Source organism: Rhinolophus sinicus, chromosome 2 (assembly GCF_057876585.1).
Source record: "Rhinolophus sinicus isolate RSI-liver-muscle chromosome 2, RSI-T2T, whole genome shotgun sequence".
In the NCBI taxonomy this organism is placed as follows: Eukaryota; Metazoa; Chordata; class Mammalia; order Chiroptera; family Rhinolophidae; genus Rhinolophus; species Rhinolophus sinicus.
In genome coordinates, this window is record NC_142502.1 from 136,580,001 (window position 1) to 136,592,565 (window position 12,565).

General features: G+C 43.0%; 1 protein-coding gene across 1 annotated transcript in view; it reads left to right on the forward strand.

The window, feature by feature from the left end:
• The first annotated feature begins 1,011 nt into the window (after positions 1-1,011).
• The window catches only part of TACR1 (tachykinin receptor 1), a 134,783-nt gene continuing 123,229 nt past the window's right edge, over positions 1,012-12,565 (forward strand). Inside the window, exon 1 of the mRNA XM_019750260.3 lies at positions 1,012-2,009. Within this exon, the coding sequence (XP_019605819.1) occupies positions 1,621-2,009 (389 nt within the window). The 5' untranslated portion in view covers positions 1,012-1,620. The remainder of the gene's footprint in view (positions 2,010-12,565) is intronic.

The following is a 12,565-nucleotide window of genomic DNA, read 5'->3' on the forward strand; positions in this document are numbered from 1 at the left end:
CCAGGGAGGGGTGATAGGGATGGAGGGGGGAGAAAAGAGGGGCAGAACTGCCCTTTCCAGTCCCTATGCAAACCTGGGCGGAAGAGCCCCCAACGCCACCCAGGTCCCCGCTCCGGCCCGCAGGCCCAGGAGGCGCGGAGGCAGAGGCTGCCAGGTTCCCAGGCGGCGAATGCAGTGAATGCTGGCAGAGAGAACCCAGAGCCGCGCATCTGGGCGACACACTGCTTATGGGTGACTCCTGAGCTTACCAAGCTTCGAAGGAAACCCAGCCAGCCCTCATTGCCTGACGGGGTCTCATCTGGAGAGATCAGCTGGAGCTTTTCATGGAGCCAAGGGCCAAGCCACCAGAGTGGCGGGCGATCTGTCCCCAAAGCTTAGAACCTATCCCAGCTTCCCAGGGAAATCGGCACGCCAGGAAAAGAAACTAGGTATTTTATGGGGTGTTCCTGAACACGACCTCGGCAAAGTTCCTTTTCGGACACCTGGAACCTGGCGTCGTCGCCTCTCGCTTCTCTGTAGCGGCCAGAACAAGCCCGAGGTGCACTCGAACTGGAGCGCGGGCTAGAGTGCTGCCCGGAGAGCAGCGCTGGCAGGCCGCCCCCTACACGTGCCCAACTCCCACAACCACAGGCAGGCGCCTCTGCAGAACTGTCGCAGCGCTCAGAGCTGCCCTCCCAGGAAGTTGAGTGCCCATCACCACAGCTTTTTCGCAAACCCCTCCTTTCCCTTTGGTGCATCTGTGGTTCCAGCTGCAGACCCCAGCTGGCTCAATTACTCCGAGGCCACCTAGCGTCCCCTGGCGGAGGGCGGGGGACGCCGGGTTTGCGGACTCCCACAGCAGGTAGCTGCAAAAGGCGTGGTGGCTGCGACGCTGGAGTGAGACAGTTGCCAACAGCTGGTGCAGCTGCCGCTCTGCGCACCGGGACTGGCGAGTACGCAGCCCAGGTACTGCCCCTTCCCGGTGACGTCTCTGCAGCGGGTTATAAAAAACCTCGCTCTCAGCCTGCCGAGGTTCAGCTAACTCGCAAGCCGTAGAGGACCCGAGCCAAGGGGCGGCTGCGAAGCTGCAAGGAGTGGCGGCGGCGGCGGCAGCGGCGGAAGCAAAGGAAAAATTTCCAGCTGGACACGGGGCCCCAGAATCTCGGCCTTAGACTCTGAACTTTTGCAGGTCGCGTTGTGACGAGCACCCCCTTGGCTCCCAAGTCCTCACGCAACATAGAGCTTTGCCTTCCCAGCTGCGGGCAGGTGGGATTGGAGTTACAAGCAGCAGCAGGTGTAGAAAAGCAGGGGTCTCCTGCTTCCTGGAACCGTGACCCACGCGATTTCTTTCCCTTTTTCAGTCCAACGCAGGAGAGACGCTGTCTCCAGATTTCTGGACTCAAATGCTTCCTGAAGCTTGAAAGTGGGGGAATTCAGAGCCAAGAGGGGCAGACAGCGCATCAGAAGCATTCATCTTCCTAGCGCCAAGTCTCCTACTTGCAAGCAAAGAGTTCTGCCACAACGAGCCTGCAGCCCTCCTGTCTTGGTTAAGCAAGACCCTGATCCCAGGCACTGGCCTCGGGACCCTGCTGCAACGCGGGTGCGTGTACAGAGGGGACAGCCTAATCGCTTAGCTGAGGAATGGATAACATCCTCCCAGTTGACTCAGACCTCTTCCCAAACATCTCCACCAATACCTCGGAGCCAAACCAGTTTGTACAGCCCGCCTGGCAAATTGTCCTTTGGGCAGCTGCCTACACAGTCATCGTGGTGACCTCTGTGGTGGGCAACGTGGTGGTAATGTGGATCATCTTGGCCCACAAGAGAATGAGGACAGTCACCAACTATTTCCTGGTGAACTTGGCCTTCGCAGAGGCCTCCATGGCTGCATTCAACACAGTAGTAAACTTCACCTATGCTGTCCACAATGAGTGGTACTATGGCCTGTTCTACTGCAAGTTCCACAACTTCTTCCCCATCGCTGCGGTCTTTGCCAGTATCTACTCCATGACGGCTGTCGCCTTGGATAGGTGAGCTTGCCCTTCGTGGAAACTGAAGAAAGTGTCCACAGAGGACGATGGCTTTGCTGTGGGGAAGCGGGGTTGGGTTCTGCCTGGTTCAAGTTGGAGGGTGGTTACCTGTACCCTGGGGTTTTGCTGACAGCCAGTTGTTGATGGGGGACTTAGTCTTAATCACCATTTTCTATTCTATTTCCTCTTTCCTTTTCTCCCCTTTTTCACCATCATCAGTCATCCTTCCTTTTTTCACATGACCCTTTTTTATTTCCTTTAACCCTTTTTTCTTCATCCCTTCTCCATTCATCTCTCAGACACTTTCCTTTCAACTCCTGCTTTGCTTCTTTCTGTATATTCCTTCTCTCCTTTTCCCTGAAAGCCTGAAGGGGATACCCAAGGTTTGGCCAAGGGGCCGGCCCCCGTCTTGGGCTCTGTAAACCCCTGTATGCCTGCTTTTCTTGGGCAGCCTGTTGGTGCCTTCTAGTTTTAAGTACACCTGGCAGCAATTGCTCATTTTTCACTTTTTCCTGAAGATGCAGGGACTTTCTGCTCCCACCTCAACTTTCCAATATTATTTGGATGTGAAGAGCATTTCATTAGAATCATAACTACTCAGAACTCTAATTCAGCTCCCTCTTCACTGCTAGGAATTCTCATTCAGGAATGAGAGGCAGCTATGCTGTCCTTAAGGAACTCCACAGTTAGGGAGCTTATCCAGGAGTTTTTCTAAATTTCTCTTGTAATGTGAGGTCAATGTTTTTAGCCTGTATGTATCCACAGAGAAACATGCTTGGCAGAGGCAATTGAGAGCTCTTTCTTTTCTGCAACCAACAGATTAGGGTTTCCAAGCTTGATTGAAAGTGAAAAGGTTGGCATTTTCAAATACTGAGGCTAGCGCTTTGGAATGAATGCACCCTTAGGTGGTGTGGTGGAAAATTGATTATTAGAGCACAGCTGTATTTGTATTGATATTTTTGAGGATGTCCTAGGTCTGTCATGTGTATGTCTACATGGACATAACTGTTACATGTTTACCAGGGATGTGGAGATATGTTTGAAATACCTGCCACTGTGATTTAAAAGAAGGTTCTTTGCTGACCTTGCTGAGATAAATGCATGTGAGAAACCCAAAGAAGGAGCTAGGCGAAAAACTTCAAAACAATTTTTCCCAAACTGCTAAATGCTTTTGCATAAAGATTGTTTACGATTTGCAATTGATTTGAGGTCTTTTTCAGCTTCTTTAGTGAATGAACACTTGTAAGATCAGAGAAAGTTATGTTTCATTTGCAGTGGTAGCCACATGCTGAATTTTAAGTCCCATGTATGCTTGCTTCCCTTTATGCAACTCTTATGTGCTTGATATGTTGTGTGTAAGACAAGTTCTGGTGAATCAATTATATTTTGAGTGTGGAAGGCAAACCAATCACTCAAAGTGGTAGTGAAATGAATTCTTTGTAAATGTATCATTTATGCTACTCTAGTTTGCAGATATTCAGTTTGCTGAGAATGAAGTACAGTTGTAAATCTTTCTGCACTGACTTGCTTCTTTAACCTCACTGCAACCCCCTTAAACTCAGAAACGCCATAATGTGATATATAACTGAATATAGGCATGATGAAAACTGGTGCCTTACACATGCTCTCTCGATGATCCCTACATTACAGGGAAAATTGTTATTTGTACTTTGTTGGGGCCTTGTTGGAGCTCAGGAGTCCTGTCAATCAGCATGAGCCCCAGCGGATGGCCCTTTCACTTTGGTTTACACAGAAATGACATGTTCCAGAGCCCTGCTCTTTCCCTTGAACTTAGAAGGTTAAGGACAAGAGTCAGGGTCAAAGTCTTCACAGTGGATTGGGCAGAAAACCAGATTTCAGCTGCCTGGACTCTGGCATCTCAGGCTCCACTGCTTTTCTCTAGGCAAACCACAGACAGGACCCTGACCCGGTGTGTCCTACTCAGTGAGGTCAGAGGATCTCTGGTGCCAAAGCTGAGGGAAATGACAGCAGCAAGAAATGTCCCCATGTCTCTTATGTACAGAACAGCCCAGAGAGATTATCAATGACACGCTCAAAGTTCAAGTTCAAGGTAGAGTTAGGGATCCAGTGTCGGTGTTGGGGCTATGTCTCCAAGGTCTCTCAGGGCTCCTGCTATTTTTCCTTGCTCACCTCCTTGAGGACTCCGTGAATTAACCCCCTCAGCCCCTCTGAGGAATGTAGCTCCCCCTGTATTTGTGGTCATCTGTTCTCTCCCAAGAATGTTTTCCTAAAGAAGGAGCCTTATGCTCTCTCCATATGAATGATCTCTCCTTTCTCCACCAGGGCAATGCGGGCTTTGAAAAAATGTTAAGCTGTCTTTTTGTATGTTCTTTGAATTTTTAACAGGTAATCTTTGAATCAAGTCTTTAAAAATGAAAGCAAGATGGTTTTCCAGATGATAAAATTAAACCTTGTTCATTGTAGAAAATTTGGGAAGTATGAAGAGCGTAGTCACAAAATTACAAATCAACCATTACTTCCCTATGCAAAAATAACACTTGTTAACATTTGAATTTCTCTCTTATGACTATTACACTACGTAATTGAAGTCAGAATCTATATAATTTTGTAGCTTACTTTTTCCCATTGATATTAATGGAAAACATTAATAACATTTTCCTATGTTATTAAAAAGTCTTCCGTAACATAATGTTAATGTCGTCCTATTATTCCATTATATGAATGTGCTAGTATTACTTTAAGCATCCCTCTACTGGTGGGTATTTAGGTGGTTTCTAGACTTTTTTTGCTCTTATGACTAATAAACTAATAAACATTTCTGTATGATAATTTTGTTTTGTGTTCTTGATTATTTTCTTAGGATAGATTCCCAGAAGTGGAATTACTGGGTCAAATGAAATGAATTTTTAAAAAACATTTCCTCCTAAATTTAAAGGATTACAAACTCTGAGCAGAGCAAGGAACATGTCTGTTCTGTCTTGTTTACTTTATTTCCTCAGCACAAAGCTGAGTGCTTGGCATCTAACAATCACTACATGTTTATTGAATAAGTGAATGAATGAATAAAATAATGCATGTTCCTAGAAAAACATTTAGAAAATACATAAAATTGTAGAGAAAACGTAAAAATCATCTACAATCCCACTTTGGACAGTTAACCAGTTAAAATCCTGGAATGCTAGCTTGTACTTACTTTTTCTGTGTTATTTATGCCACATGCAGTCACTCATACTTTTAAGGACAAATTTTGGATCATGATAAAAAACAATCTCAATGGCTGCTTTTTTTTTTTTTTTTTTTTTTTTTTTTTTGTTCCTTAACATCATGTCATGGCATGGGTATTTTCCATGTCATGAAGCATTTTCAAAATAGCACTTTTAATGGATGCATTATATTACATGGCTATAATTATTTATTTAACCATTTCTCTATTTTTAGAGGTAAATTGTTTCCATTTATAATGATTAAAAGTAATTTTGAAATGAATATCTTGTACATAAATCTTTTAGAACATCCCTTGTTCTTTCCTTAGAAGAATCTCATTGAAGTGGAATTGCTGGGTCAAATTGTCTTGGTAAACTTTGCTCAATTTTCTTCTAGAACAAAAATGTATGCAGAGGAAAAAACGTGAGCAGCAGATTTTAGTACTAATTTAAATCTTTTCCATAGAATTTGGGGAGAGAGAGAGAGAGAGAGAGAGAGAGAGAGAGAGAGAGAGATCACCTTCAAAAGAATACTTATTAATTGTAGGCAGTGATTACCTAGAATAAAAATTGCTGAGACAAATACGGCTAAATAAGACCAGGTCTACCTCTAATTAAACTCCAATGAACACCAGAGATTTTACTTTTTGAAACTCTGTAATTCTCCCACTTAAAATAAAAATGTTAATGATTTTCCTATTGTAAAACCCAAAAGGTATATGTGATGTTTCATGTGTGTGAAATTAGAAGTTGGAGGACACTGAGAGTCAACACCTCCATTTTCAGGGGCTGGTGATAATAGCCAGTTCTAGTGTTGTGGGGCAGCATCTAAGAAGGGAGGCGGTGGGGTAGGCATGCAGTCCCTAAGCCCCACAAGAGAGGCTATAGGGGAAAAAGGTAATCTGACCTGGAACCAAGCACACGGCAACAGGAGCAGTGGCTTGGTCACGCTGCTTCTCTACCTGGTAGGGACACGTATAATTTTAGCAAGATGAAAGGTGAAGTTTGCTCACGACTCACTGGTTCTGGATGTGTTGTGTTTGAGTGAAAGGAAACATCCAAATAAGGACGGTCTCTGGACAATATGAAATATGGTCAGGACTGGACATATAGTTGCTCAGATAGGGGTAATGGTGAAGGCAAAAGATGGAATGAACTCTCTGAGAGAGTAAAAGAGGAACCAAGAACAAAGAAATTTATAAATAATGAAACCTCTGCCAACTGATCACCGGTGTCCATCCCACTCTGTCCCAGGCACACGCAGCTACAAGTTTAAGTAGCCTGCTTCCCAGGTCTCTGCTAGACTCACAGTCTGGCCTTGAACCTGACCTTGTTGGCTGGACTTGGATCTCATTGTATAACTCAAGGCAGTCCTTCCCTACCCAGAGGCTGGACTTAGATTCCAGGATCCTTTGCACGAATTTCAATGGACCTTCCAACCCATGACCAAGTACCCCTGTGATGCTGAGAATGATCATTCACTAGAAGCTTGTCCACCACAACTGGCTCCGTCTTTTCAAATCAGGAACCTCGAATATCTGGGTGGACGTGGATCACACTTGAGTTTGTTACATCGCAGATGGGTCATGTAGACTGCGGGGCTTTTCCTGGAGAGCTTCAATGCCCACCTACTCCCTGGAGCTTGCCACACCCTCCTTCTACTCATGGGAGCCCTCAGTCTCCTGAATGGTTGAGGCCCTTCATTTTTACAAAACCTGGCAGAAACATAGGTTCAGTTGGGGGAAAATAAAGAGTAATTCTCAATGTAAAAGTACATAGGAGGAGCACAAGGCTTTGTTACTGTTATTGTTGTTGAATTAGCAAATGGTAGAATGAGGATCACGAGGGAGAAACATTCACTGTTAAACTGGGACAAAAGTCTTCAGTCCATCAAGGGATGATTCCACCATGTAAGGTGAGATTTTCTAATTCAGGGTCTCATGTCTTTCTTCAAAGGGCTTATGCTACTTGCTGGGGAGAGTAAGACCGATTGAGAGATAACCACTACATAATGTGTTAAGCAATATGTTTCATCTGGTTTGTACAGACAAATTCTACAGGAAAGAAGAGAAGGAGGTCATGTCCAGCAGTGATGATCGAGAAGTCCTCAAAAAGTGGCAATTGAGTTAGTTGGTCCTTGAAGATTAGATAAGATTTTTAGAGATTATGATAAAAAGAAATAAAGAAGGTGACATTCCAGGTAGAAGAAACTATATGGCACAAGTATGGAGATAAGAAGTTGCAAAGTATTTGCGGAAAACGAAGGGCTGACTCAATTGAAATGACTTCACAAGTGAATTAGGGAATGAATGGAAGAGTTGGTGGGAAGAAACTGAGTACAGTTGGATTTGATGTGAAAATATAATGATTAGTCGGAAATGCCCAACAAGCTACTTGAGAGGTGGGGCTAGAGAATGAAAAGCCAGGGATCAAAATGTAGATTTGGGAGTTCTCCAAACAGAAGAGCTATTGGAGTTTGGAAAGTAGAGAACCTCACTTCCATCTATATACGTGTTTCCAGAGAAGACGCTAAAGATTCACAGGAATGTCCTAGCAGGCAGTAGGAGTGCAAAGAAGAAGAAACAGATAAAGATGTAGTGGAGAAATCAGGATATGTGGAATGACAAAGGTTAAGAGAGGCACTTGTGGTTGGTTATCTTTATTTGTATCAATAGAATCCAAGAATAATGAGGACATTGGATTTGGCAGTAAGACCATTGGTGACCTGTGAGAGAGAGGATTAGCAAAGTACAGAAAGGTGGAATAAAATTAGATGACAATGAGAGATAGGGCCTCTTCCTTACCCGTTCATCCATCAAACCATTGCTGAGCATCTACTATGTGCTAGATGCTAAGGCAGTAAAACCCTGCTTTTGCCTTTGTACTCTCAGTCTTGGGGGTTGACAAACTCATGAATACCATTATAACCCAATGCAATTAATGCCACACTGAGGGAGTTTGAAGACAGAGCAAAGAACTACCCTTGGGAACATAGGAAAGATTTACTGGTAAAAAAAAAAGAAAGAAAGAAAAGGAAGGAAAGGAGAAGGAGGAGGAGCAGAGGCGAGAAAAGAAATAGCCAAGTACAGAGGAAACAATATGGAATTTTGTGTGTGTGTGATTTTTAAATTAACTTCAAGAATACTGAATTGTGAATTCTTGTAATGATTTATTAATGTTTGTCACTTGGAAACTAGAAAGGAGATTTCATGTTATTAGAATTGATAATGATATCTTATACTTGCATGCTCTCCAATCCATTGTCTCATCCAATCCTTAATACCAATGGAGATTCTGTTTCTACTTTGGAAAGACTATTAGACACAGTTTTTTTCAGCATTGTCCTCCCACACTCCACTCTCTCATAACATGGAGCCCTGTGCAATTTGCTTTCATATACCTTAGACATCTGCCTACATATCCTGCTGAAAGTGGCTATTGGATGCCGTATCATCTAAGGAAAGCTGTCATTGAAGGCAGAAAAGTGATGTAAGTGTCCTACCGTGCAGAGTAGACATTAGAGACCCTTTTGACAATTTCCCACCCAAACCAAAATTCAACTCCACAATCATAACCTAGATAAGGCCATTGTAAGAAAGTCAAATTTTGCTTAAATATTTTACTCAATTTGTTTCATTTGTTAAATTCACTCAATTTTGAGTCATCACAAAAGTGTTGTTTTTGTCGAACTAAAATCTCTGATTTAGGGTTGTTCCCACAGTATAAAGACCTCCATGTGGCAGTCTTTCTGATACATCCCTCCTGAAGCTTCTCTACCCCTGGTTAACTGTCCCTGGTTCCTTCATTTTTCCATCCTTGTTTGTCTCTACTGGTCATTCTCAAAGGTTAATGGTCCTCTTAACTGAGAGATTAACTAATGCCCAGAACTGAGCATTTCCCTAATACCATTACCTTGTCCAGCTCCATCTACTGTAGGGCTGGCATCCTAGCTGGTGACTTTGTTGTCCTCCTAGACTTAGCTCAAGTGCCACCTCCACTAAGAAGCTGACCTTAACCTGCAAGTCTACATGAGGTATCTGTCTTATCTATTCCCACATCATTTACCCAATGAGGTTGTAACTGTCTGTAACTTGTCAGTCTCTCCCACACCTCCGTGCCCACTAGGTTGCAAGCACCATGAAAACAGGGATGCTTTATCTGGTTTCCCATTCCCAGAAGCTATCCAGTTGCCTGACACAGAGTATGTACTCATTAAAATGTGTATACAGTGGTTGAAATAATGCACCTCTCTCCTGTACACAGGAACCAAAATCTGAAAACCAGAATCAATGCACCAAGTAGACTGCAAAGCACACCTATGATATTATGCCTTGAAGCAAAAGAAAATTGGGCCAAATTTATGCCTACCATGGAGTTTTGCTACTATACAGAAATCTTTCCATTAAGTAACCCCTGTTTGAGAAAAACTACATGTTCTAATTCACACTTGCCTCTTCCACACTCACCTTGATAGGGCCCCACTAGATTCCTGACCCACATCCTGCCCCCAACAGGTTTTGTACCCCAGGGAACACCTCTAATGGGGAAGTATTTATCATTACCCCCTTAGCTGCACTCTACCCAGGCATACTAGAAACTGACCCTTTTCTGGCCCAACTCTTTTCAACCCCCTGGCTTTTTCTCCAACACCCCTACTAGCAGCAGGAAGGCACTTTCTGTTTTACTCATCCTTCCTGAGGCAGGACCAGTAGAAGCCTACCCTGCATCCAGCCCTCCAAATCCTGTATCCACAGTACTTGTCTGAGCACCTTGTCCATACCATATTAAAACATTGCAGACGCAAGAGAATCCCAGCAGAGTGGTCTGCGAAAGTCAGACCTGAAGAAGAAACTGGGGAACTGGCTGACATTGCCCAACACTCACCTCTTGCCACATTGAGAGGCTGTGATTCCACCTCATTGGAAGGGGAAATATGAGGCTTTAAGGATGAGGAACTCTGGGGATGAAGAGATGCTTTAATGATATCCTTGAGACACAAATCTCGGCGTGAGAATTTACATAGCACGGGAACTGCTCTAGGAAATTTGTCTAAGCAGTCCTGAGCCTGACTCCTTGCCCTTCTCTTTTGTAATTCTCTGCTTGTTCTACTTTTCAATTCAGTTTTGCACTATGTTTAATATTTGGGACTCTCATTGGAGTGCCTTTCATGTCCTTTGTGTAAGAGTGTCCTTTAATAACCCTAAATCTAGCCCTTGACTATGGAGTTTAGTGTAGGAAAGAGCACAGGCAGTGGGTTCCAGCAGTGGTTCTATCACTTGCTAGCTGTGTGAACATAGGCAAGGCACTTAACCTCTCTGGGCCTCAGTTTTCCCATATGGTAAGAGGGATATAATAAAACTTACCTTGTAGGGCATTGTTTCAAGGAGAGAGGGACAGGACGGGGATGGAAAGGGATGGAAACTTCCTGATTCATTGCCTGACATCCAGTAAGAGCTCAATTAAAAGTAATATCATGATCTCTAATAAACTCCGACACACCATTATCTCCATTACTCACACCCATTCCTGTGTCAGCATCCTCTTAGATTCTGGTATAACAGCAACAGGGTGAAACATTTTTATCATTCCCCCTAACATTATAGTTTCAAATCCCCCTAATGGGGTCAGCCACCTTTGTGCTAAATGCTACCCAGCATCCTTCCCGCCTTTGCAGATGCGTGCATTCTACCAGAAGCCCATCATTTACATATATCATGGTCCAGAAAAATCAAATTATTTTCTTTACACCATCTCCAAAACCTCACATTCACGTCCCACATCCTATATGTCCCAAAGTCACCACCCTCACATGGAGCATCATTTGCATAGTTAATGTCTGAGGGAGAACTTGGTCAAAGCAAAAAATCTCTTAACAGCTGCATGTATTGTAGTTGATATTCAATGTGTTAAAGTTGTTTCTTTCACCTTTGAACACACAAATCGTGGAAGATTTTTTATAAATATAGTTTATGCATGTTAAAATGTTACACATTCACTTTCCTTTATCCTTTGACTAATGCTCAGTTAGCTCCTAAACATGAGCTAGAGTCCTTCTCCCTAAATATTTTAAGAACATTTTCAAACTTCATCAAACAATCTTACGTAAATAAATCTTAAGAATGTAAACAGTGCTTATAAACTTGATTAATTAAATTCCCCTAAACATTTCAAACTATAATCATAAAGTTAATACATCTGGTTTTCTTAACTTTCAAATCCCTAATAGGATGACTAATAAATAGGAAAAGAAAATCTTCCTCAGGACTTGCATAGTTCTGATAAATCTAATAAATCAAAACCTCTAAATTTGACATATCAAATTCTCTTATTGCATTTCAACCTCCTAAGAATTAAACTTACAAATTCAATAAATAAGGTTCTTGTGAGCATTTAACCACTGACTACAAAATTAATTAGTTAAATCCTCCTAAGTATTTTAACTAAAATTACAAATCTGGTTAAGTCAAATTCTCTACTTTATCAGATTCTGATTTCCAACATGTTAGAAAGAAATCACATACAAAGTAACATATACTGATCATAAAACTCACTGCTGTACACATACTTCCGACATAGAAGTACTACCGCATCATCGTCTATTTACTTTGAAAGGTTACAAGCAGAGGTGGCAGAATCATCGTCTCTGTAAAGAGCCACTGAGATTCTATAATCAGAGTTAAATGTAAGCTCTGAATCCAGGTGTGCCCGTCAGGGGTCTTGCCCAGAGCTGCAGCCCGATGTCCTGAGCCCTTCTCTGCCTACTCAGTGCCCACAGGACCCACCCACACCTTACCAATGGAATTCAGTCATCCCAATGTACCCTGTATCTCTTTGGCTTCCTTCAAGTTTTACCCTTTTCCAATTTTCATCTTAGCATTTCATCATTTGCATTACAGAGATAGAGTCATGCAGAGCCTTACCCCGCCCCTAGTTTGCCTCCAACTGCTTTGCTGCCCAAGTAGAATTAGCTCTTATATTTTTACCTTCTTATCAACCTCCATTTCAAACTTGCTCATAGACATGGACAAAGTGACCCCAAAAATCATCATCTCTCCTAGGTCCTTCAGATTCTTTTCTGAGACTTTGAGGTCATGAAAAATATGTACCAGACTGTTTCTGGGTGTATTCTATTTCTTCTCATGAATCATTAAAAATGGAGGATTTTTTTCTTTCGCCTTTGAACACATCATATAAACCTTGGAAGTTTTCTTATAAATGTTATAGTGTTAAACATTGCTTATAAATAGTGCCTTTTGGTTTTGACAAACCCAGGCTCTCAGCATGTTTCAGATATGTGCCCAGAGATGCTGTGGGCCTCCTAGGTAAGAGGTCTGCACAGCAGCTTCCATCCCTCTTGATGGGAAGTCTTCA